At 39.1% G+C, this 23,576-nt stretch overlaps 1 protein-coding gene across 1 annotated transcript in view; it reads left to right on the plus strand.

Annotated features, from left to right (window-relative positions):
* Positions 1 to 23,576, plus strand: part of Sugct (succinyl-CoA:glutarate-CoA transferase) — a 653,069-nt gene that overhangs the window by 220,049 nt on the left and 409,444 nt on the right. Inside the window, exon 10 of the mRNA XM_050142381.1 lies at positions 23,462 to 23,533. Coding sequence (XP_049998338.1) covers positions 23,462 to 23,533 — 72 coding nt within the window. The remainder of the gene's footprint in view (positions 1 to 23,461; positions 23,534 to 23,576) is intronic.

Here is a 23,576-nt window from a genome sequence, read left to right on the forward strand (position 1 = left end):
CTCAGCAGTTATGAGTATTGACTGGTCTTCCAGAGGTCCTGAGTTCAATTCCCAGCAACCACATGGTGACTCCCAACCATCTATAGTGGGATCTGATGCCTGTTTCTGGCCTAAAGTCAATACAACACTCATAAACATAAAATAAATAAATCTCTTTTTTTGCCTTAGTGCAATTAAAGTATTCTAAGTTACAACAGCTGTAATCTTGTGACTTACATTTGCATAAAACCTAGCCTAAATGTATAAGCCCTCTGCTTTTGAAAACTGTGAGGCAATGCCTTTTAAGAAGCAAAGAAATTATACACTTTGGCCTGTAATTCATACTTTTGAAAAGAACCCCAGGAAATGGTCACGACAATGACAAAGAGCAGATTTATTGGTAGTAGGAGGGTGGTGTCTTATCTGTGGCTGCATGGTATGCACACAGGCACTGAGATTCCACTAACACTGCAGCTGTGCCGGGAGAGGATTTTCCTGCCTGTTCCTGTGCAATGCAAGTCACCCATGAATTTGCCCACATCAATATACTTATGCATGTGTTTATATATCTATATGTCTGCCAATGTTTTTATCATGTTGTTTCTGTAGATTTGAGTGGAGCGGGTCACAGAAAATGTTAATCAGTTTGTCTTATAGCGGTGGAAGCTTTTTCCTTCATTTTATAACCTTTATAAATATTGATACAATGATGTAGTTCGGTAATATATTTTAGTTTGGCCAGTGAATATATTTATGTGTGACTTTATTTTTAGTTAATATTTTTTTCAAGAAATATTTACAATAAAATTTCCAAGCCACAGAGATTTTGGTTAGCTTCTTTTGCAACCCAGAAGCAGGAGTGACTTGCAGGGATGAGCTGGGATATCCCTCAAACCGCTATCATTGGTATGATTCCCTTCCTGTGAAGGCGGTACTGATTAGGACTTGCTTTTAGGCAATGCCAAAGGTTCTAGGTCCGTATCTTTTACTTTTTATTGCCCTCTGCAAGTCTGTCTATTTTAAAAGATGCAAACAGCTGCAATCTGATCCCCTTTCAAGATGGGTAAGCTCCACAGATGAGACTGTTGGTCCAGCAAGGAAAGGAAGTCAGTCAACAAATTAAGGAGTCTGGGAGGGTGATGTTCTAGTCATCTCCCAGATATGGCTCAGCCCATCTGAATCCTGAGTATTTTATGCGTGGGAAAGCCTGAAGTGTATGTATGTGTGTGTTTGTGTGCACACTTGCATGGGGTGGGTGGAGAGAGAGACACACAGGAGAGAGGAGAAATAGAGACAAACAGAGAAACACACAGAGAGATAGAGACAGAGACAGACAGAGGGAAAGAGAGAGAAAGACAAAGATGGTTCAAGAGAGACAGACTTCTTTATTTATTTGTTTATTTATTTATTTATTTATTAAAGATTTCTGTCTTCCCCACCGCCGCCTCCCCTTTCCCTCCCCCTCCCCCAATTAAGTCCTCCTCCCTCGTCAGCCCAAAGAGCAATCAGGGTTCTCTGCCCGGTGGGAAGTCCAAGGACCACCCTCCTCCATCCAGGTCTAGAAAGGTGAGCATCCAAACTGCCTAGGCTCCCACAAAGCCAATACGTGCAGTAGGATCAAAAACCCATTGCCATTGTTCTTGAGGTCTCAGTAGTCCTCATTGTCTGCTATGTTCAGCAAGACCGGTTTTAACCCAGGCTTTTTCAGACCCAGGCCAGCTGGCCTTGGTGAGTTCCCGATAGAACATCCCCATTGTCTCAGTGTGTGGGTGCACCCCTCGCAGTCCTGAGTTCCTTGCTTGTGCTCTCTCTCCTTCAGCTCCTGATTTGGACCTAGAGATTTCAGTCCGGTACTCCAATGTGGGTCTCTGGAGAGACAGACTTCTTGAGGATAAAATGTTTCATAAGTAGATTTGTTTAAGTGGCCAATTTCATGCTAATTTATTGTGAAATATTATAACAAACATGTTTTATATATTTCATAAGAACATTAACTTCATGTTGTATCAACTGACTTACCTACAATAGTAAGTTTGGAATGTGATTTCAAATTCCTTAAGGCCAAGATTTTTATTTACTTATTTCAATTTAGTAACATTTACTAAGTGATTATTATTGGAAGAAAGACTAGAAGCTGTACTTGCCATAATCCATGCTCTCGAAGCACTCGTGATGTTGAAGAACTAGCGTCAATAGAAGAGAATGGGAACAGTAGTTGAGCTGTGATCAGTGAAAATACAGCCGCAGAGATGTGTTAGTACGAGTAAGTAGATGACAAAATCATATCTTCAGACAAATGAATATATTTGTGTAGCAGCGTAAATGAACGGCAGACAGAAATTATAATAAAATATTCATCTTTAATTTAATTAGGGAAAGACTTACAGAACTGAAGTTTCAGTGGAGAAAAGGAAAGCAGAAGGGAAGGGGGGAGCACACCAGCAATATTTATTAGTAAAAAATATCCTCAGGGGACCCTGCCTGCAAGGTGATTGGCTGGGGCTTCCCCTACAATATTTGTAACTATATCCCTAAGTTTTTAATTCATCTTTTTATATTTAAGCAGTATAAAAAATCACTTTTGTTTGTTATCTGCATTCTATAAAATAGCCTTTTTGCTTTTTAGTACTCAAATAACTGTAGTAATTATCCATTACATACTGTGTCAGGTGTTACTGGGTTTCTGATTGCAAAGAACTAAAGCTCTCTCAGTTAAAGGTTTGTTAGTAATGCTTCAGATGGGAACTCTCAGAAAATGTGTCTTCTCTAGGAAGTAGCTTTTTCTCCTGTCCTGTCCTGTCCTTGGCTGGATACTGGAATCTGCACCAGCTGGCTTCTGTATCAGGATTTGAGTTGCATGTATTGCTGCCATGCCGGACTCACTTTCACAGCTGCGCATGCATTACCAATCTCTCATGTCGATGAATTTCTCTGCCCTTTCCCTATAACAAGTGTTTGAGAGAATATTACCACCACTCCCAGCTTTCAATCCTGGTAGCCACTGTGATCCTGTGGGGATCAAACATTGGTCAGGTACCTTTGTCTACTTCCTTCCAACTATAGAGAGAAAGAGAGAGAGAGAGAGAGAGAGAGAGAGAGAGAGAGAGAGAGAGAGAGAGAGAGAGAGAGAGAAGACCCATGGCCAAGGAGTGGGCCATTTTGCTGCAGGCAGACTGTGGGAAGTGGACTGTTTTCTGGGGAGTCTTTTTTTCAATGTACTCCATCAATTACCAGGAGCATCTTTAAATGAAGAGCACTGACTTTTCAGTTCGCTCTCTTTTCTTTCTGAGTATTTGACTACTTCAGATTAAAGCAGTGAAAAGAAATAATAATAATAAAAAAAACAGAACCCATAGTCTGTTGAGTTTCCAGTCAGAAGTTTTTAATATTTGTCCAAGTTGTGAAGTGATGCTTTCTTTCTTTTCCTTGTTCATTGCCTGCAGTACAATGTTATAAATACACTTAGAAGTTATATTGGCATGAATGTTACTTTGCAGAAGAAAATCACTATAAATTATAATAAGAGATTGTTTTCTCTTTGTAATGAGATACAGCAGAACCATAAGGAAAATGTTGACTTATGTAGTGATGAATTGCTGCTGCAGGGAGCAAAAACAGCATTTATATTTACATGTTGTAAGTGAATGTTGAAAATGATAATTCTTCATGCGTTTTATGTTAGTTTCTTTTTTTCTGATGGATAGCAAAGGTACTGAAAGCAGTGTAATGAGAGACTGGATATAAGGAGTTCCTCCTTAAAAACTTAACCGCATATACTTTTTGTATATTACTAGCCAACTCTGAGCCTAGGCAGAATCCCCAGTTTACTCAGGAATTATTTGATTCATTACTAAAGAGGGAAAAATACCTCTGGCCTAAATTAGACGGAAAAGGAGAGTTATAATGTAGTCATTAAAAAGCTGTTTTCTCAAATTCTATTTTCAGGCCACGAAGCCACAGTGTAGGATTGGTTTGTGCTTTGGGTAGTTCTCGCTTCACGTGGATGGTTACCTGGTACCTGTGAGAGGAAGTGGGGGACTGGTTCAAAGACTTGGCTCTCACTGTGCACTTACAGTCCAGGCCCAGTGGTAAGGAGGCTCACCGCCAAGAAGCGGGATGTAGAGGAAGGAGGATTTGAGAGTCTTGTGGAAAGCCTGGCTCTAATCATTGACTTTGGTGGTTACCTCTGGCAGGGAGCCTAACTTGCTGCATTGTTTTGTCTGAAGTGCTTCAAGTATGGTTAATTAAAAAGCCGTGTCCTGCGTGTGTTGCTTCTGTGCTCCAGGCACGGTGCTTAGCGGTTTGCATTTATTATGTCATATTCCTTGTAGGTGTCCTGTGAGGTAGGTATTACCTGTGTTGTTCAAAGGGTGATAAGGGCTAAGATGCTGTAGTGTTGACGAGCTGCAGAAAAGGAAAGTGTGCTGTTCAGCTTTGTGTTTTGTTGTCTCTCCCTGTGACTGGCTAGAATTTTTGGGAGGAGAGAGAGACATTCTGAATCACTACTTAGTTTTCGTTAAGTGCTGAGGCTAAGTTATTGAATGCCACTGAAGATATTCGTGGTGGAGAGGGGATTCAGTAAACAGCCTCAGGAAAATCATGGTTGGGGTAAACTGCGGAATCCAGGGAGCTCACATAGAAGACGAGGGATGCTTTGGTAGATGAAGAAAGCGTTCTGCAAAGGTATGTGTCTGGGTAGCTATTTGGGCTTTGCTAGTCTCCTTAGGTACTGGGAAAAGTTCTTGAGAGGGTTGATGGGAACAGTGGTCAAGAAGTAAGCAGGAGGACTGTGACTGAAAAAGCATGGGATAAAACCGGACTCTCTGAATATGGCGGACAATGAGGGCTGCTGAGAAGCCAAGGACAAAGGCACTGGGTTTTGATCCTACTTCATGTTCTGGCTTTGTGGGAGCCTAGCCTGTTTGGTTGTTCACCTTCCTAGACCAGGATGGAGGGGGGGAGGACTTTGGACTTTCCACAGGGCAGGGAACCCTGACTGCCCTTCAGACTGGAGAGGGAGGGGGAGAGGAGTGGGGGGGAGGGGGAGAGGAGTGGGAGGATGGGGAGGGAAAAGGGAGGCGGGGAGGGAAATGGGAGGCGGGGAGGAGGCGGGAATTTTTTTCTCAATAAAAAAAAGGAAGTAAGCAGGAGTCAGATCATAGACACTACTGTAAAGCAGGAATGTGTGTGCATTACCCAGCCCCCCTAGAGCTCCTTCCCTTCTCTTGGGTTGTCTTGCCCAACTTTGATGTGGTAATTTTTGTTTTATTATATTTAAAGAAATGAATGAATGTATGAATGAATGGATGGGCACTTAGCCAGTAGGGTAAAGGTTAACAGCTGGGCTTTCACTTATGCTTGCTGGGAGAGGGAAAATCACTTTCCTCCAATAGAGCAACACTGGGCATTTCAACCACTTGAGGACAGGCCTCATGCTCAGGAGTAGTTGAACAACATGTAAATGGACTCCAATGGTTTTCTTCCTCCCTCCCTCCCTCCCTCCCTCCCTCCCTCCCTCCCTCCCTCCCTCTCTTTCTTCTTTTCTGGGTTTTATTTGGTTACAGTTTTTTTTCTTTTTAGTTGTTGTTTTATTTTGTCCTATTGGTCTTGTTGAATTGAGTTTTTGTTTCTTTTTTGAGAAAGAACTTAAAGTTGGATCGGTAGGGAAGGGGAGAGAATCTGGTGGGACTTGGGAGAGGAGAAGAATATGATCAGAATATATTTAAATTTAAAATTGTTTTAAAAATGAAAACTACAATAAAAACTTAAAAAGACTACTTATTGTGAGGGGACTGTCTTACTGCCTCTTCTTATGTGTGGACAAGTATGGTGTCTCTTTTTCCCCAGGCTGCATCGAAACGTTTTTGTGCTAACCTAAAAACTTTATGAGCTGAATATCATTTTCTTTTCAAATTAGAACTCCAGACTTGTGGTTGACCCCTTCTAGTGTGTTCTGACCACTCTGTATTCAATGTGACGTTGGCAGCTCCTCTTCCATGTACTTATTTCTTTGTCATTATGGTGACTGAACCAGAGTCTCTTGCATGCTCAGTGCATCATTGCCTGCTGAGTGCAGCACTGGAAACATTGGTTATTTTTGCCAGTCACTTCATCTTATGAAGATGTATGTTAGTAGCACAGAAGTTGACATGATTATGAGTGACTTTCTTTTCTTCATTCTTAAAGAATTAACCAGTCAAACGCAAACATCTTTCCCAAAGCATATAATCACTACTAATTAATAATACTTCATTTAGAGAAATTGCCATTATTTGAAAATAGTTTATTTTATATTTAAATGAAACAAGTTTTAAAATGTCTGATCTCATGCTGTTTGCTCTAAGAGATATATTATAAAGTAAGCCAACGCATGAGATAGACACTGTATCATTTGGTTATCAATTTTAAGGTGAGGAGGCTGCAGCTAGAGAGATGGCTCAGCATGTAAGAGCAGTGTCTGCTCTTGCACAGACCCACTGGAGTCCTAGTACCCACACAACAGCTCCAGAACTTCTTCTGGCCTCTGTGGGTCCGGGTACACAAAACACACACAGGCAGAACACATGTACATGTTAAATGAAACAATATTTTAATAAAATGGGATGGCTAAGTCACAGTGAAATTAAATAGCTTGCTTGGGTCATACAAACCAACAGCTTAAAGAGATGGCACAGCTTAATCCAGTGTCTCTGACTCCTGACTGGTATTCCCAACTTGATGAGCAGTTATCAGTGGCTTTTAAATGAAGTGGCATTTCCCATTTGATTTCTTTCTTGGAATGACACTAGTGCAGAAATATCCTAACTCCCAAATGCTGTGATCTGTAGGACATTAGTAATCTTCCTGATGCACGCTATATCTGAAAGATAGTGTGTGCCAGCCTATCTTAAAAACAGACAATTTTACAGAAAAAGACCTGACGAAGTGCATTTGGCAACATGCTTCAGAATATACTTATGAATCCAGTTGAACCAAACTTTTATATGGCTTTCTTTAACAGTGTTTGTTCCTTAAAATTATATTTAAAAATCACCCAATGGAAAGCCATTACTTTTAGGTTGTTTGCAGTTTTTAAAAATGTTACTAAGAATGCGGTTGCCAGGTTTCACTTAGTCACGTTTTTATAGTCCAGTCATTAAACAGCTGAAAAAAAGCGTCTTGAATGGAAACGTTGACATAAGCCTCATTACCCGGGCTCCAGGGCACTGCCATTGTAAAGCATCCCCCTCCTTGTGTGTGTTTTCTTACGATGCTATGGAAAAGGCACTGGAAAATGAATGTTGCAATGGAGAATTTGATTCTATGTATAAATTTTTAAATACTCCAACACAGTGAATGTTTACAACATCAATGAGTTTATTTGGAATTAAAGTTTATCGCAAACTTTATATATTTAAAACCTTTTACAATTGGCAATATATTATTTCCGCTCCTCGTTTTTAAGTTTTTCTCATTTATTTGACAAAATAGTTGTTAAGTATCTCTGTTCTGTTCAGGCTTACAGCATTACTTATGATCATTTTCAGTGAGAAAATGCCAAGTTTTAGGATCTTAAAGGAACCGATGGCATTTATCTTTATAAATGAACTTTGGGTATTTAAATTTTAAATGTGCTCTCCATGGTGGGATAGCACTTAATGGTAGAAACAGGTGAGTCTAGGATCTGTTGTTCCTGCCATCATCATTATCATCATTGTCATAGCACTGTCCTGATCACTGTTGGCATGCATAGTCCCCATAAAGGAAAGCTGTGGGGGACTTGACCCAGTTGAGATGGGTCAGGACAGGATTATGTTCCATCTAGAGAGGTAATGTCTTTGTTATACATACATGAAGTAGACATGAAATGTAAAAAGCAGTAGACATGGAAGTATTTCACTACCTATTTGAACTTCTAGGTAAGCATTTCCTTATTAGTCAGGTTCCTTAGATAATAATTTGTGAAACTTGAGAATAAATGGATATTCTTTCTAGCTCTCGAACTTCTGCCAGATTTCAAGTGGTTTGCAGGTAAGGGGCGGTGAGCTTGAGCCTTTTTTACTATGCAACTCTGGAAAAGCTATATTCCTATATGGTTCAGTTTATATGTCTACCTAATTGAGAGAATGATAGCATCTAGCTGATATGGTCCCTGGGACACTGCATAAGGATTCAATGGGTTTTGTGACTCTGTTCAGAAAGTTCAAATAGATGCATACTATGTTATAATGGCAGAGCAGGTTTGAAGGTTTGGGTTTTCATCCTCGTTTTTTATTTAAACATTGTTCAGCAAAGTTAGTGCACTCCCCAAGGACTTTTCTCATAAGTAAAGTGGGGTAATTATACACACCCTGTAGGCTTTTCGAAAGAAAGAGATTACGTATGTAAATGATTATAGAGCCAGCAGCCCTGGTAGTAGGTGGTCAGTGCACGGGAGTCATAATTATCTGCAAAAACAAACAAACAAAAAACCCACAGTAATAATTAGATCGAGTGTTCAAGGACTTTGTCATTACATAATAGCTTGACTTTGTTCAATAACACAAAGAAAAAGTCAGTGTTCTACAGAGCCACACATAGTTAACTCTCAGCCAAAAGAAATACATTACAGAGTAAGTGGTTGTAAATGTTATGATCTATTTATACATGAGGAAGGTGTTGTGAACTGTGGAGCCAGGTTTAAATGGTGTGTATGAGGGCTTTCTTGTTTCTTGCCTTGTAAAATGTTCACAGTTGATTAATTTTTTTTTATTTTTAGATATAGGATCTTGCTATGTAACATAGGCAGACCTTATCCTTACAGCAATCCTCCTGCCTCAGCCTTCTGAGTGCTGGGATTGCAGGCATAAACCATCATGCTACTTTGAAATAGCATTATTTTCAATGTCTTTAAGTAATTGTGAACTTGTATTAAATGGTCCCAAGTTTTGGAATAAATTGAAAAAAGATCTCCAGACTCTAGACTAGGCTGTGTTATTTCTTTTCACTGTGTGTGTGTTTAAGATACTTTTCCTCTCAGAATTTCAAACTTGATATTAAAATCATAGAAGTTTACAGCTGAAAGGGGCTAGTCTAATACTCCAAGGAAACTGTAGCCTGACAAGTTAAGTGATTTCTCTCAAGGCCATATAGTAAATTAGTGGCAGAATCTTGGTCTCTTGTTGCCAAGTCCAGAACATTTAGGAAAAAGAAAAAAAGTTGGATCTAGGCAAACTTGAAACTTAGCTTACTAGAGGTGATATTGGGACTCTAAAAAGTGATCTACAGCACAGGGCTGGAACGAGATTTGTTGACTGGTCTGAGGACCCTTACCTGAGGCAGAGGTTGGCTCCTATGAAGTAATTTGGACAGAGGCATAAAACTCCTATAAAGAATATTTTATTATTAGTTGTGTTCAGATATCAGTTAACCAGCAATGGTAGGTAGAGCCAGAAAGGCAAGCAGAGTATTTCCCAGCCTCAGGGTAGGAGAGCACTTATTCTGAAAAGGTGCTGCCAGCGAATATGTCAGGGAGCTGCTTCTTTTCTGATGTGTTCACTTCCTGACTATGGGAAATCTATAACGATCCAGATATCATGTGACTGTGCTGGTAAACAAGGCGATTCCTAAGATGAATTTAGTGCCATGCCTGGCTCACACAATAACTACTTACCTGATAGCTGATCATGCAATTCCAGATGATCCGTCCCTTTACAGCAAAAGATCTGTTCAGGTGAGATAAACCCTTCAGAAAGGATTGGGAAGATTTACTAGGTTTCCAGAGTTTTAGCTAAATGGCCTACTATTTAGAATAAAGAGGAAGGTAATAAGTGACTTACGTGGACATGGAAGTAGAGAGGAGCTACAACTTGAGAAGCTAAACAGTGTATTACATGCAGTTAAATAATGAGTGTACATGCCTGTGTCTATGTGTACGTGTATGCATGAGTGTGTGTGTGTGGTGCTGGGATCAAGCCAAAGTGTATTTTAGAAAGTACCATCACTAAGTTACACTGTAGCCCTAGAGTTTTGATAAACAGAACATGTAGAGAAATTTCTAAGAACATAAACTATCTAGTGTTTGTGGATATTTTTCTCTCCTTATGATTTCTGATGAAGATATAATCATCAGAAAAACCCTTTCTGGATAATAAGCTTTTCTGTTTTTAAAAAGCTGAGCTATAGGAGCACACTAAGTAGAATAATTTATAGTATTTTCCTTTTGGAATTTATCCAAAATCTTTATTTAGGGAATCATATAAAATTGCAAATATGATTAACCCCATGAATGGATAATATTAAATATGATGTAGAATGCTTGAGTTAATTTGTAAAATTAATATGGGAGAAGATGAAGGCTCACACCCTCTAGAGTCTTCTGGCAGTTTCTCTCGTACAGATCTGAAAGAAGATGTAAACTTCCTCAGCTTGTTTTGTGGTGTTGTTCTGAGAAAAATTAATTGGTGAGCTTTTAAAGGGAATTTCTAATTAAAGTTATTTGAGAAAGACCATTTTAAACCACTAGGCTTCTTTGGAGATTGAAAATTCACCAATACTTTAGATTTTTGAAGAATGCAGTTTTAAAAAGACTGTTTGTCAGGGACCAGCTCCAACAAAAATACCTCTTGCCAGGGTAGTGATGCTGGGATGTAGGGATATTAGTAAAGAATATGAAGATAAGAAAATAATAAGACAGAAAAACATAGAATAGTACCGGGAGGGAGTTCCAATGAATACTGAATTCACCTACCTTTAATTTCCAAATGCTTCAAATATCACGGACCCCAAAAGGCAGGAGTAAGATTTAAAAAAAACTGCATTAGCATGATACAATAAATGAACATACCAATGAAGGTTGCAGGCTACATCCATAGTTAAACATTGTGTTGCTAGGACAGAACAAGTCACGCTCACACCCTAATCCTTCTGTAGGCAAATGTTGGAATCCAATGTTATCTCCCTACGGGAACTGGAACTTTAGTAAGATCCTTAGACTTTTGTTTGAGGAAGAAACATCTACTTCTATTCCTGAAATACAAGGTCTGGATATTAGGCACACCTGTTGATAATAACCTTGAGAGCAGAACTCTCTGATCTAAATCTAGGTGGGACCTTTGTTTGAGGTAGAAACACAACAACCTTGAAGGAATAGAGGTAAGTTCCAACTCTCTGGCCTTTGGTCAAGGTGAAAGTAGGCTTACATTTTTGGGCCTCCACAACTGATTTCTCAAACTTTTTTGAGTGAAGAGAAGGTATATATGTGGTGTCTGAGCGGAGATGCTCAGAAGGAGATGATGCTATTTGCTCTTTATGCAAGTGTTTTATGGAACTAGCACAACAGCTGGATGATGGTGGTGTGTGCCTTTAATCCTAGTACTCAGGAGATAGAGGCAGGTGGATCTCTATGAGTTCCAGGCCAGCCTGATCTACGGGATAAGTTCCAGGACAGCCAGAGCTGTTACAGAGAAACCCTGTCTTGAAAAAACCAACCAACCAACCCACCCACCAAAAAACAAGCAGACAAACACAAGAATCTAGTACAAAATGATTTCCAAATAGCGTAAATATAAGGACCTCTCAAGTGCCAGACCCTGTGTGAGGCAGATGGATCATAGTTTCATAAGGTGTAGCTCCAGCCTTGTTGTTCACTGCTCCCTCCGAAACCACTATGCATGAGAACCTAGTGATCAAGATCAAGGTGCCAGCAGTAATAAGGCAACTGTTTCATCCCTGCCTATGCTTCTTCTGTGTAGTCTAGTCTTTTGCCTGAGATTTATCTTTTCCTGAGGATCTCTGACTTTCTTCCTTAGTTTGTGACTTAATCTTCTCATCCCAGCCCTGTCTCTCAAGGCTTTTGAGTCCTTGAACTGATGCAATTGATCTATTCCTGACTAGTGGGTCAGTCAGGTGACTGGCATAGGAATGGTAGCTTTACATTTTCATTCAAGATAAGACGAGGAACGCTCAGCTGAACACTGTATAAAGATGTTTCTTCAAGGAGTTTCACCTGAAATATTTATTAAACATATCTCTACTGAGACTAAGAGCTTTATTTTGGGAACTAGGCAATGGTAAATTATTCTTAGCTCATTTTGTTACTATATATATATACACATAAATTCCTCAGTGTTTTCACATTTATTCATAGGGCAGGAATCTCAGACAAACTAAAATATAACAATTGCTCAAACACGCAAATAAACCCTAAAATAAACCAACATCTCTTTGCTACCCTTGGACGTTTTAGATAATGTAGTATGTTCATATGGTAAGAGAGGCGAGACATTAGAAGATTAATTATGTCCCCTTAAGTAGTTAATGAGACTAGGAACACTGATTTTTGTTACTGATGGACCAAAAAGACTTGAATTTCTTTTCGTGTTTTGGAAAGTTTCTACTGACTCTGCTGTTAAGTTCATTTGAGAGACACAACTTCCTAATTCAACAATGTTTTGTTCAAAGTCTTGCAGAACACAGTCAGGGCTAAGTCATGGCATATGTGCCGTGGGAATCTAACTCTTGTTTATAACCAATGTCAGAGATATAGGTGCATATAGAAGAATGTTCAGATTACATCTTTTTAAAATGATTGCTTCATGGAGTAGAAATGGTAAAGTATGTTTTGAGCCCCTTATCTCTTAGCAAGTCAGTATAGCTCTGTACTATACTGTTAGAAGTTTGAGTCTCTTTTTCTTTCTTCTAGACACATATGGAAGGTTCCATGGACCCTTATTCAGTCAAATGAGGCTTAACTCATAGATTCTTAGCGACTTGAGAGAGAAAGTAAACTGTGCTTACGCTATGGATTTTTTTTTGTCCTTTGAATATTAATTTCTCAAGGAGAGAATTCTTTGCTTATCTTGTCCTCAAATGTTGTAGCCTATCATACAGGTCTTCCCTACCATAAAGTAGCAATTTATTTTCCTGGTACTCACTTTAAGCTTATGTGTGCTAGTGTACAGCCAGGAGAAGGCATATAAAGCTATAATTTATTAGGTTGTGCTTTTACATACTATACTAAGTTCTTTCAATACAAACACTATGTTATTTTAGTATTTTTATAATATTTTAATTGATATATTTTCATTGTACCAGGTTTCATAAGGATGTCTTCATATAATACATAGTGCACACTGAGTGTACTTCCTCCTAAACCTCTATCTCCATCTTTTGACCCCTTCTACACTTGTCAGAGCCCTTCATTCCTCTAGACAGCTCCATTTCTAACTTCCTGTCATATACACATGTGTGATTTTATTTATCTCTATAAATTCTAGGATCCACAGACAAGAGAAAATGTGATTTTTGACCTTCTGGGACTAAACTTGCTTACTATGATTATCCCCAGTTGCATCCACTTTCTGTAAATGGCATAACTTTGTTTTTCTTCGTGACTAAAAATGCTGTTGTGTACATATTACTCATTTTGTTTCTTCTACTGAAAATAGATTTTTTTTCTCATATAATATATCCTATTATGGTTTACCCTTCCCCCATTCCTTCCAGTTCCTACACCACCTATCTTCCTATCTGGCTACACCTCCCTTCTGTTGCCCATTAAAAAACAGTCATCCTATAAATAATAGTAAAGTAAGATAAACCAAGAACAATCAGAACAACATAAACAAGACAAATAAACAAGAGAAGAAAAAGAACCCAAGAAAAGGCACAAGAAACAGATATAGCTGCAGAGATCCACTTGTTTGCACACTTACAACTTTCATAAAAATACAAAACTAGAAGCCTTAGTATATATGCAAAGGACCTGCGGGGTGAAAAAGGAGAAAAATAAAAATTAAAGTAGAAAATGATAAAAGAAAAAAGAAAAGCCCTGACCTGATCTATGAGACAAGGGAAGATGCAAATGTGTTGTTTTCTGGCCTTCTGCTCCTGGGCAGGCAGCCTCTCCTTAAGAGTAGTTTGTATCCCCAATGAGACTTTCTTGGAGAAAACTAAACTTTCGTTTGCAAGTAGTTATCAATTGGAGATAGTTTCTGGACCAAGGATAAGGGCTCGTGTCCAGTTCTCCTTTTAGGTCTAAGACTACATCTGGTACAGACTTCTGTAGGCCCTAAGCATGCTGCTTCAGTTTCTATGAGTTCATATGTACAGTGGTTATTCAGTGTTCAGAAGGCCTTGTTTTGTTCATGTCCTCAGTCCCCTCTGCCTCTTATCCTATTTTGGACTCCTCTTCCAAGGGGTTTTCTAGGCCCCGAGGGAAAGGACTCAATGGAGATACTCCATTTCGGGATGAATGGTTCAAGGTCTCTCATTCTCTGTATATTTTACAGCTGTAGGTCTCTATATCTGTTACCATCTGCTGCAGGAGGAAGCTTCTCTAATGGTGACTGAGCAAAGCATTGCTCTGTGGGTATAGCAGAATACCATTAGGAGTCATTTTATTGCTATGTTCTTTTAGTAGAACAGTAGTATTTGGTTTTGTCCTATGTTTCTAGGCTATCTAGTCTCATACTCTTGGTCACCCAAGCAGTGTCAGGTCTGGGCTCCATCTTGTGGAATGGGTCTTAAGTCATATCAGTTATTGATTGTTGTACCATTGCACTAGCATGTTTTGTAGGTAGGACACAATTGTAGATGGAGGTTTTTGTGGCTGAGTTGGTAATTATCTTTCTCCTTTGGTAGTGTGCAGAGGAATTTCCAGTACCAAGAACACTAACCCATAGGGATGAAGCCATAGGGGTGAAGGCTAGAGGTAGGCACCACCTCTACTACTGTGTGTTCAATGAGTTGTGTAGGTGTTGCTTTTGGTAATAGGGCCTTAACATCAGTGTGTGGAAAGCAACTAACTTGGCAATAACCCGAGTTGTTTTGGGGTGTCTATGGGATTTCTTTGGCCAACAACTCAATTAGATTCAACCCATTTGTGGTTCTGGAAGCTTCATTTGATGATAAGAGATGTTCAGTTGGGGCTCTGTCTCTGCCATTATTTGGTGATTTCATTTAGGTCGCCTTTATTTATGTATATATTTAATTAATTTCTACTGTATTAGGTTTCCATACTACCCTCAAATGGCCGTTAATTTTGGTGGTCTCTCCCTCCCTCATCTGTCCTCTCTTCCCTCTCCTTCTCCAGCCTTGGAGTGTGTAGCAGTTTTTCAGTTTCTGAGTTTGCAGTCACATAGTGGTGTTGCTGTAAAAAAAATAGTGCTATCTGTTGCCCACATACTGTTGTAACATCAGTTGGATAGCAAGGGGGACCTGAAGTTGTCCTTGTCTGTTGTCCACAAACCTGCATGCACCGAAAAGCATGCTCCTTGCTTCTTATACATTTTGTGGGTGCTTGATTTCTACTTTTCCTGTATTCCCTGTTTTGTTATTGTTGTTTGTTTGTTTTTGCTAACTTCCAGGTTCCTGCCAATCCATTTTTTTCCCCCGAGATCACAATCCCTTAGGTAGAATCAGGAACAATGCTCTGAGCTAATCTTCATAGCTGGGAACCTGCAATCACTGTATATATTGTGGGCTAATTGCCAACTATTGGATTTTCACATACTGTTCGGGCAAGGTTTGCATCTATTCCCTTCCACACCCTCATACTGTATCCCAATAACTGCTTTCCTTCACCATGCTCATTCAAATAACCATGGCCTGAAATTTATCTGCCTTCTAGGCCTCTATAGGTCCAATGTTTGGGCTTTCTCCAATTCCTATCTTACTGTTCATGCGTTGTGATTTTTATGTGAAGATGTAGTTAAGATATGCTTGAGAATCATTGCCAATCAATTCTATAAATTTCTTTAAGATATTCCTATTCTTACTATATTGTTGCTATGTTTTTCTAGTTTGAGTCTTCAGCAGGTGGTAATAAAATGCTGTGCTTGCGTGAGTAAAGTCTGCTTCGCACACCCTTCCCATGGGTCTGACATAGGGATAGGCTTCTTGTCACAAGTGCTATTTTCTATATGGCATGTAGCTGGTATGAAGCTATGAATGTTGTAACATATTTGGTGTATAAGAGGGAAGTTAAGGACAGATTGATACTGTCAAGGAACTTTTGCATTGGAGTGTTGGTGAAAAATCAGATAGTCGGCTGAAGCCTGCTTTTCACTTTCCATTAAAAAGTGGGTGCTACTGATAAGCTTTATAAGTCATCTGGCTTAAGACTTGCTCCGACACAGCCAGCTCAGAACCATCCGACGTGATTTCTGGCATACGTCTCAGGAAAAATGATTGGGCTCGCTATTTTCCACTGCAGTTTTCTTAAAGAAAAGCAGACTTTCTTCAGAGGGCTATAAGGAAAATTACATCCCTTGATAACTTGTGAAGGCTGTGTGTGATTGAAGACCTTTCCCCATCCCTTCCTTGATATTTCCTCTGCAAGTAGTGCCAAAGGCCAAGAGATTGAAAACACTAGAGTGGTTTAAAAATCTCCAAAGTATCTCTAAACACCCAAACTTCCCATGGTTTTGGTGAATTCTAGCCAGAAATCCTCATACAGCATTGCTTTCAAGGGTAATGTAGAATTATGTAATTCAAGAAGGGGCTTGCACTCAGCGATGAGTTTTCAAAATGTGTTACTCCACATGAAAAGCGTGTACATGAGGCCAAGTTGGTAGTGGGGCAGTTTGAGAGGCTGGGCCTCACTTGCCATTTTCTGCCTTGCTCCGTTCCATCGAGGACACTGTTCTCGATCTCCAAGCAGCCCGTGACTTGTTGCCAGCTGGCAGCCAGCTCCAGCATCATGAGGTGCACTGAACTGTTAGCAGTAGCAAACAGAGCTCTGAATTTGCCACAGTATCCTAGCACAGACCCAGAAGGCAGTTGTCTGATGTTACAGAAAACAATCTAATGGCCGTGAGTTAAACCGCCTGGAATGTCTTTTTCTGTGGGTGATGAAGGCCATCAGCAGTGGTGCCCTTTTGTGGAAGAAGATTTTGTTAAAAAGAAGTAGCCCCAGGAAGGTTTAGTGTATGTGTTCTTGTGTTTGAAGCTGATACCCTACTAATTGTGCATACCTTATTAGTGACAGAGACAATACTACAATTGTACAGAAATTGTACAGCACAGAAAGATACAACTATGATCCCATCCATACCCCTTCCACTTGAGTATTGGTTATATTCAGTTAGCGAGTGGCTTCTAAAAGTCTGTATGTGTGCTATCTTTGGTCAGATTATTAATAGGACATCACTGCACCAGGCTGGCAGTCTGGAAGCTCAGTAAACACAACCTGTGGGAATGGCTGAAAACTTCCACATGCAGCATAAATTCTAAAATGACTCCCCCCCTCTTAACACGTGCCTCATCTTCTACACATCTACCCCAAAGACTCAGCTGTAGTTCACCTCTTGCTTGTGAAACTTCTCTAACTACTTTGAACTCGCGTGTCTTCTTGCTCGTGAAGTTTGCCTGGATAGTTGGGATATCTAATTCTTAGAATTCCCAATATTCTAGATCATCTCACAGTTTTGTTTGGGAATCTTGCCACCTTTGGTGAAACATACCTGATAGATAGAAGAATTTCTTTCCTTGGGAAGGATAAATTCTGGCGTTCTGTGGATATAGGTTTGGCTCTGTCCTTGTTCTTGGGGAACGGTAGACACTTACACTTCCTGGCTGCTTCTCTATCAATTCATGAAAAAAACAAGAGTTGTTCATTTCCTGTAACTTCAATTCCTTGAAATAAGAACACTTTAGCCCTGGGTGTTTGCAGTGAAGATAGGTAGTTTAGACACTCCCTGCAATGAAAGTCGTTTGGTGGGTGTGTAGATGGCATCATGCATTGGATTTTTCAGTGAGTGTGCAATCAAGTGAATTACAAGGTATTGTTTGCAAAACTGGTGAGGGTTAGTGTTAACACATGAGGGCTTTGAATGCACTTGGAGTTTTCTCTGTGTAGGTATGATAGTAATTATTTGATAGAATGGCTGAAACCAAGTCCCCGTTTCTTATCCGAAACTACTTTGTGCAGTACATGCTATAGTTCTCTATTTATAACCTGAAATTGATTTCTGTCTACAGTTCTGAATGAAGCTTTTCCATTATGAGCATTTCTTGTGTCCTTCTATTTCACCTTGCTTGCTCATATTCACCCATCATGATTGCTCAGGATGTGCTCCTTGTTGCTTGGCACCATGTGTACTCCTTGTTCAAGCCTCTTCTTTTCTTAACTGCCTTTTTCCTTAGGTTCATGGCTAATGCCCAATTCCCCTGTAATATTTGCAGCAGTTTTCTAACTTTCTTACGCTTGTAATCTTCTTTTTCATATCTGTCTGGGGAAACCCTCAATATAATACATGCAAGTATGTGTTTACTCTGCGGCTCCATAACTGAAGCATGACAAGGAAGAACTTATCTGGTATCTCAACATGTTCACGTGTGTTTCTTGCAGTGCTCCGCTTTTTCATGGTCTGTAGCAAACTGTGGAATTCCTTCTCATCCTCTTGACTCATAGTCCCCTAGAAAAGTCCAAATCACCCCTTTTGCATGAGAAAGTAGAAGCACTGGGAACTTGCTTGGTGCCTCCCTTCCTATCCATGTGGGAGGCATGTCTGCATCCGTGCCTGTGCCAGACTTTGCTGACCTGGTTTGCATAAATTTACCCCATGTCTCCCAGTGCTATTTCACCCTCGACAGACTGCACGTGCATTCCTGAGACGCTGGAGAAGTTCTTTCTGAGAGTATAAAATCTTGCCCCATAGGCATTTGTTGGTCCTCACCCTACTCCATTTCTTGATAAATGATTTCATTTATGTGATTTCTTCAGTGATACGTTATAAGCAAATGGTTGCCAAGATTTTAACTATAGTTCAGATTTTAATCTGGTTTCTGCTGGTGAAATTTGCTCTGGGAAATCTCACAAAGTTCTTGTAAGTATCGGTGTCACCTGTGGCACCTTCCTCTCCTTACACCTGAAGTTTGTAACCATCATTCTTAGTCTATTATCGATTCCACTAGTTTTCCCCGCTTAACTATTCATTGACCCCATTTTCTTCTGTTCTAACCCACTCAGCCCTTAGTCTAAGACTGCACTATCTTCTGTCATGATCGCCACAACAGCCTCTTGTTGCACTGAAGAGAGGTCTTTTTGAAGGACAGGCATGATCAGTCAAGTCCTTTTAGTAATTTCCCATCAGCTTTCTGGTATATAACTTATTTCCCATGGCCTTCAGTTTCACCTGGTCCACTCTTTCCTCTCCTCAGCTTCACTTGTGCTTTCTCTCTTCTTGTAGGTCATTGCTCCTCCCAAACATGTCATTATTTTTCATCAACAGTTTACTTCTCGCAACTCTATTTAGTACACACATATGAATTCTTCGTTCTCAGCCTAGAAAGCGTTTTCTAAGGGAACTTTGCTGCTTCTCATCCCTCAACTCAAACAAGAATAAGACTATGTATTCTAAGATCTCATTATGATCTGTATGCTTTCATTCTAGAGCCTGCCACTGTCTGCCATTATTTTTATCACTATTTGGTTGATATCTGCCACTTTATTAGAATGTAAGTCTTATGTGAATGGTCACTTCTTATTTTTTTGTTTTTCCCCATCATACTCAGTTTCTGGAGATACAGTGTATATGTTAGATGGATGAATAAATGGATACTAAGAAACTTAATCAAGGCTAAAGAGATGGCTCAGAGATTGAGCACTGGCTACCCTTCCAGAGGTCCTGAGTTCAAGTCCCAACAACCACATGGTATCTGGTAACCATCTATAATGAGATCTGGTGCCCTCTTCTGGCCTGCCGGCATGCATGCAGGCAGAACACTTACATAATAAACATATAAATCTTAAAAAATTTAAAAAAGAAAACTTCATCTTTATAGTAATTTTAAAGATACATACTAATCATTCTTATTTCATAAATTAAAAACCAAGCCTTCAAAATCGTGTAACATGCCTGATACTGTCCAGGTTAAGTAAAATAGAGCTAGAATTTAATTATCTAGTTTAGTATGTTTGTTGAGATAAAAATATATTTTAAAGAATTTAATTAGATTAGACATTTTGTTACAGTATCCTGTAATTTAAATTAAAAATTATGTTATCATGTGAATGCTCACTTTAAAACTATTAAAAAAACCTTATAGTTAAATAAACAGAATGTGTAATTGATATATATATATATATATATATATATATGGTATTAAAATGATGACAGATGACATTTCAATAATCTTGTGAGAAAATATTAAAAGGAGAACTAGCACTATGGTAGATATTAGTTATATAAAGGTGTATATGAATACAGAAAGAAGAGTTCTGTGAGCAGGTTTTTCTTTGGTTTATAGTATTATATAGTATATAGGTAATTTATTTATTTCTTGTCATATTCTCTCTTTGCCCAGTTTTCTATGGTGCTAATTTAGTTTTTAAATATGTTCTTATTTAAAATATATTTATTTTTTGAACTTTTTCAAATGATAATAGGGAATATTTATTAAGATAACTCAAAATCTTACCCAGTCCTTTTAATATATGGTCTGATCATATTCTGTTAGCTCAAGGGCTGCTAAGTATCCACTTTCTCACAGGTGCTAAAAAAAATTCTTATATCTGCTTAAGATTTCCCTTATATCGGTAAAGATGTTTCATATCACAATGGAGGTCAAGGGAAAGAACAAATAGCTCCTCATTCATTAAGGAAGTTTATTGAAATAAAATTATACCCACACAAAACTTATTGAAGAGGTCACTGATCAAAATTTTAAAAATGATTCTTTGCATTATACTTGACAGTAAATAGTTACTTCATTTTCCATTTGATACCTCACCATATATATATGTATATACACACATATATGTATGTATGTATGTAATAGTAGAGAACTGATATACATTCATAGTTATGCTTCATTGAGAAACCTGATCTCAAAGTCATCTGTAGCTTGCCCTCATATCTGTGGCAGACTCCCTTCCTGCCATCTGGGAAACACCAATACATTACCCTTGTTACTCACTTTGCTATTGCCTTTGTGAACAAGGAAAATAGATCATGTTGTATCTTTTTCATAGGATTTCTTACCAAATACAGCAGCAACATGAACAGAAGAAAACCCTGCTGTACTTTTAAAATGCAAGATAAATTTCAGTTCTATTTTATTATCTGGAACTAGTCATTTGAGCGTTTGCCTACCTTTTGTCAACCTCCTATCATAAACGTTGAAATGTTTTCGATTGTGAACCTAGTAAGAAGTGTAAAAAAGGAAAACCTACAATTTCCCAGCTGCAGTCGGCCAGTAAGATGCAACAGATACTTTCTTGCTCTGTGCATGTACTGTTCAGTGCAGTAGCCACCAGTCACGTGTGACTGTTAAATGCTTGAATGGGAGTTGATAGGATTGTGGCTCATCATTGTGAATTTAAAATAACAGCTGTATTGATATAAAGTTCACCTGATTTGTCCTCATAAGGGTATAAATAAGTGAATTTAGAGTGTTCACAGCTGCACAGCCATCACTACTATCAAATTCTGAGAATTTCCATTACCCTTCCAAAAAGTCAAAAACTCATTAGTTATTCCTCATCATCTATCAACCTCTCCAGCCCTATGTAGCCACTATATTTTCGATCTTCAGGGATTTATCTATTTTGGGCATTTCATATGAATAGAATTATAAAATGTAATCTTTATGTTATTTTCTAACATAAATTTAATTGTCAAATGTGCCCACTGACTACCATAAGAGCAACTGGAGTGAAAGGACAAAAGACTAATTGCTAAGGGATGATGAAAGTACTGCCAGGGGGCACATGGACAATGAACAATACAGAGACATGGGAAATTAATATGAGCAGGGGCCCGAGAAGGTGACAATTGTCCTGAGCAGCCAAGGAAGTACCTATTCAATATAGAGATAGGGCCATACAATGGCAAAGGCTTGGCAGTATGGTGCTGTGCATAGGAAGAGGTAGGTTCCATTTTTTTTTTGGTATGTAGGAGTGGAGAAAAGGAAGAAAAATTTGTGTTGTGTTGGTGATATTTCAGTGGAGGCAGAAGAGACAAATTCTGTGGAAGAGAAAAGACTAAAGCCAATTGAGAAAAAAAAAGTGCTCTAAGGTACTAAAAGGTTATCAGAATAGATGTAACACTTGCCAGAGTAGAGAGATGTTGTCCTTCTCAAAACAGTGTTTAGTGAAGGAAAAAGCAGATGAGTTTACAGAGCAAAGCTTACTGTGGAAGAAAGGAAACTCAAAGAGCTTGTCAAGAAAGAACTGATTGGACAGTTGGAGGGTAAAGTTTGCTTTCCCCAATTACACTAAAGTTACATGTGGGGGAAAGTGGGTGGAAAAGATCTCGAATAGAACTGGGCTGTTTGGTGGTGAAGCTGCTAGTCTGAGGGTCTCTCCATCTGAGCCTATCCCTAAAGAGCAGTTGGCAGTTTTACATACTTAAAGCAACATGAGATCCAGATTCATCTTGATGTGTCAGTTTTCACTACTGAAGAATGAAAATCACCCAAAAGTTATGCATGCGATCTTTAAAGTTGCAGCTCCAACTCTTTATTTCCCCTTTCTTCCTTTTTCTTCCCTTTGTTACCCCTCTTCCCTTCCCTCCTTCCTTCCTTCCTTCCTTCCTTCCTTCCTTCCTTCCTTCCTTCCTTCCTTCCTCCCTCCCTCCCTCCCTCCCTCCCTCCCTCCCTCCCTCCTTCCCTCTCCCTCCCTTCCTTCTTTCCTTCTTTTTCCGGGTGTTGTGGCACACATCTTTAAAAACTAATTTATGTTTATTTAATATGTATTAGTGTTTTGCCTGCATGTATGTCTGTATGAGGATATCAGATCTTGTAGTTACAGTTGTTAGCCGCCATGTGGATGTTGGAAACTGAACACTGACCCTCTGGAAGAGCAGCCAGTGCCTTTATCTGTTGAAGCATCTCTTCAGCCTCTTTTCAGTCAGTGGGGAGATGGTGACACAGCTTGAGGCTGTTGCCCTCAGCAGTCTGAAAAGAGCCTTTATGAGTCTTGACTCATGTAAAACTGAATCTTTGACTTTGGTGCAGAAAGAGTCAAGTCTGAAACTGAGTTGGGGTTTATTAACAGATACTTCAGAATAGATATTAAGCGCAAGAGTTAAGAGAAAGTAAGGTACTCTGGGAGAAAGTAGACACGCCCGAGTTTCACTCCCCCTTTTCTCTTTATTGGTTCTTCTTTCTCTGTATAAACAGTTGACTTTCTGCCATACAAAGTTCTACGAGGAAAAATGGAAACCAAAAAAAAAAAAAAAACCCACAAAACTTTGAAATATCAAAAGTCAGTCTACAGTGTAATGAGGGTAGAATTTCCAGTCATGAAACAGTAGCCTAGCATTTCCTTACATTGTCACTGTTTCTCATGTTGTAGAAGGTAGAAGTGGTGTCAGGAAGAAGCTCAACAGTCTTAAATGAAAAAAAAATGCAGTTATAAGATAACAGATATGCACTAGGTTGCTATTGAGTTGATGGATAGCATCATTTAAGTATATTAAGTTTACAATAGGGTTATCAGGAATTTAAGCTAACTATCTGATCTTGCCCATGTACAGACATACACTTACATATGTATTTCTTGTACTTTTTTTTAAAGGCTTTTAAAACCAAGGATGGCTATCTTGTCATTGGAGCAGGAAATAACCAACAGTTTGCTGTTGTCTGCAAGGTAATCCATAATCACCAGAATGGGTGGATGGCAGGATCACCTG

The sequence above is a fragment of the Alexandromys fortis genome, unplaced genomic scaffold (genome assembly GCF_014885135.2).
Source record: "Alexandromys fortis isolate MF-2015 unplaced genomic scaffold, M_Fortis_MF-2015_v1.1 scaffold_5, whole genome shotgun sequence".
Taxonomy (NCBI): domain Eukaryota; kingdom Metazoa; phylum Chordata; class Mammalia; order Rodentia; family Cricetidae; genus Alexandromys; species Alexandromys fortis.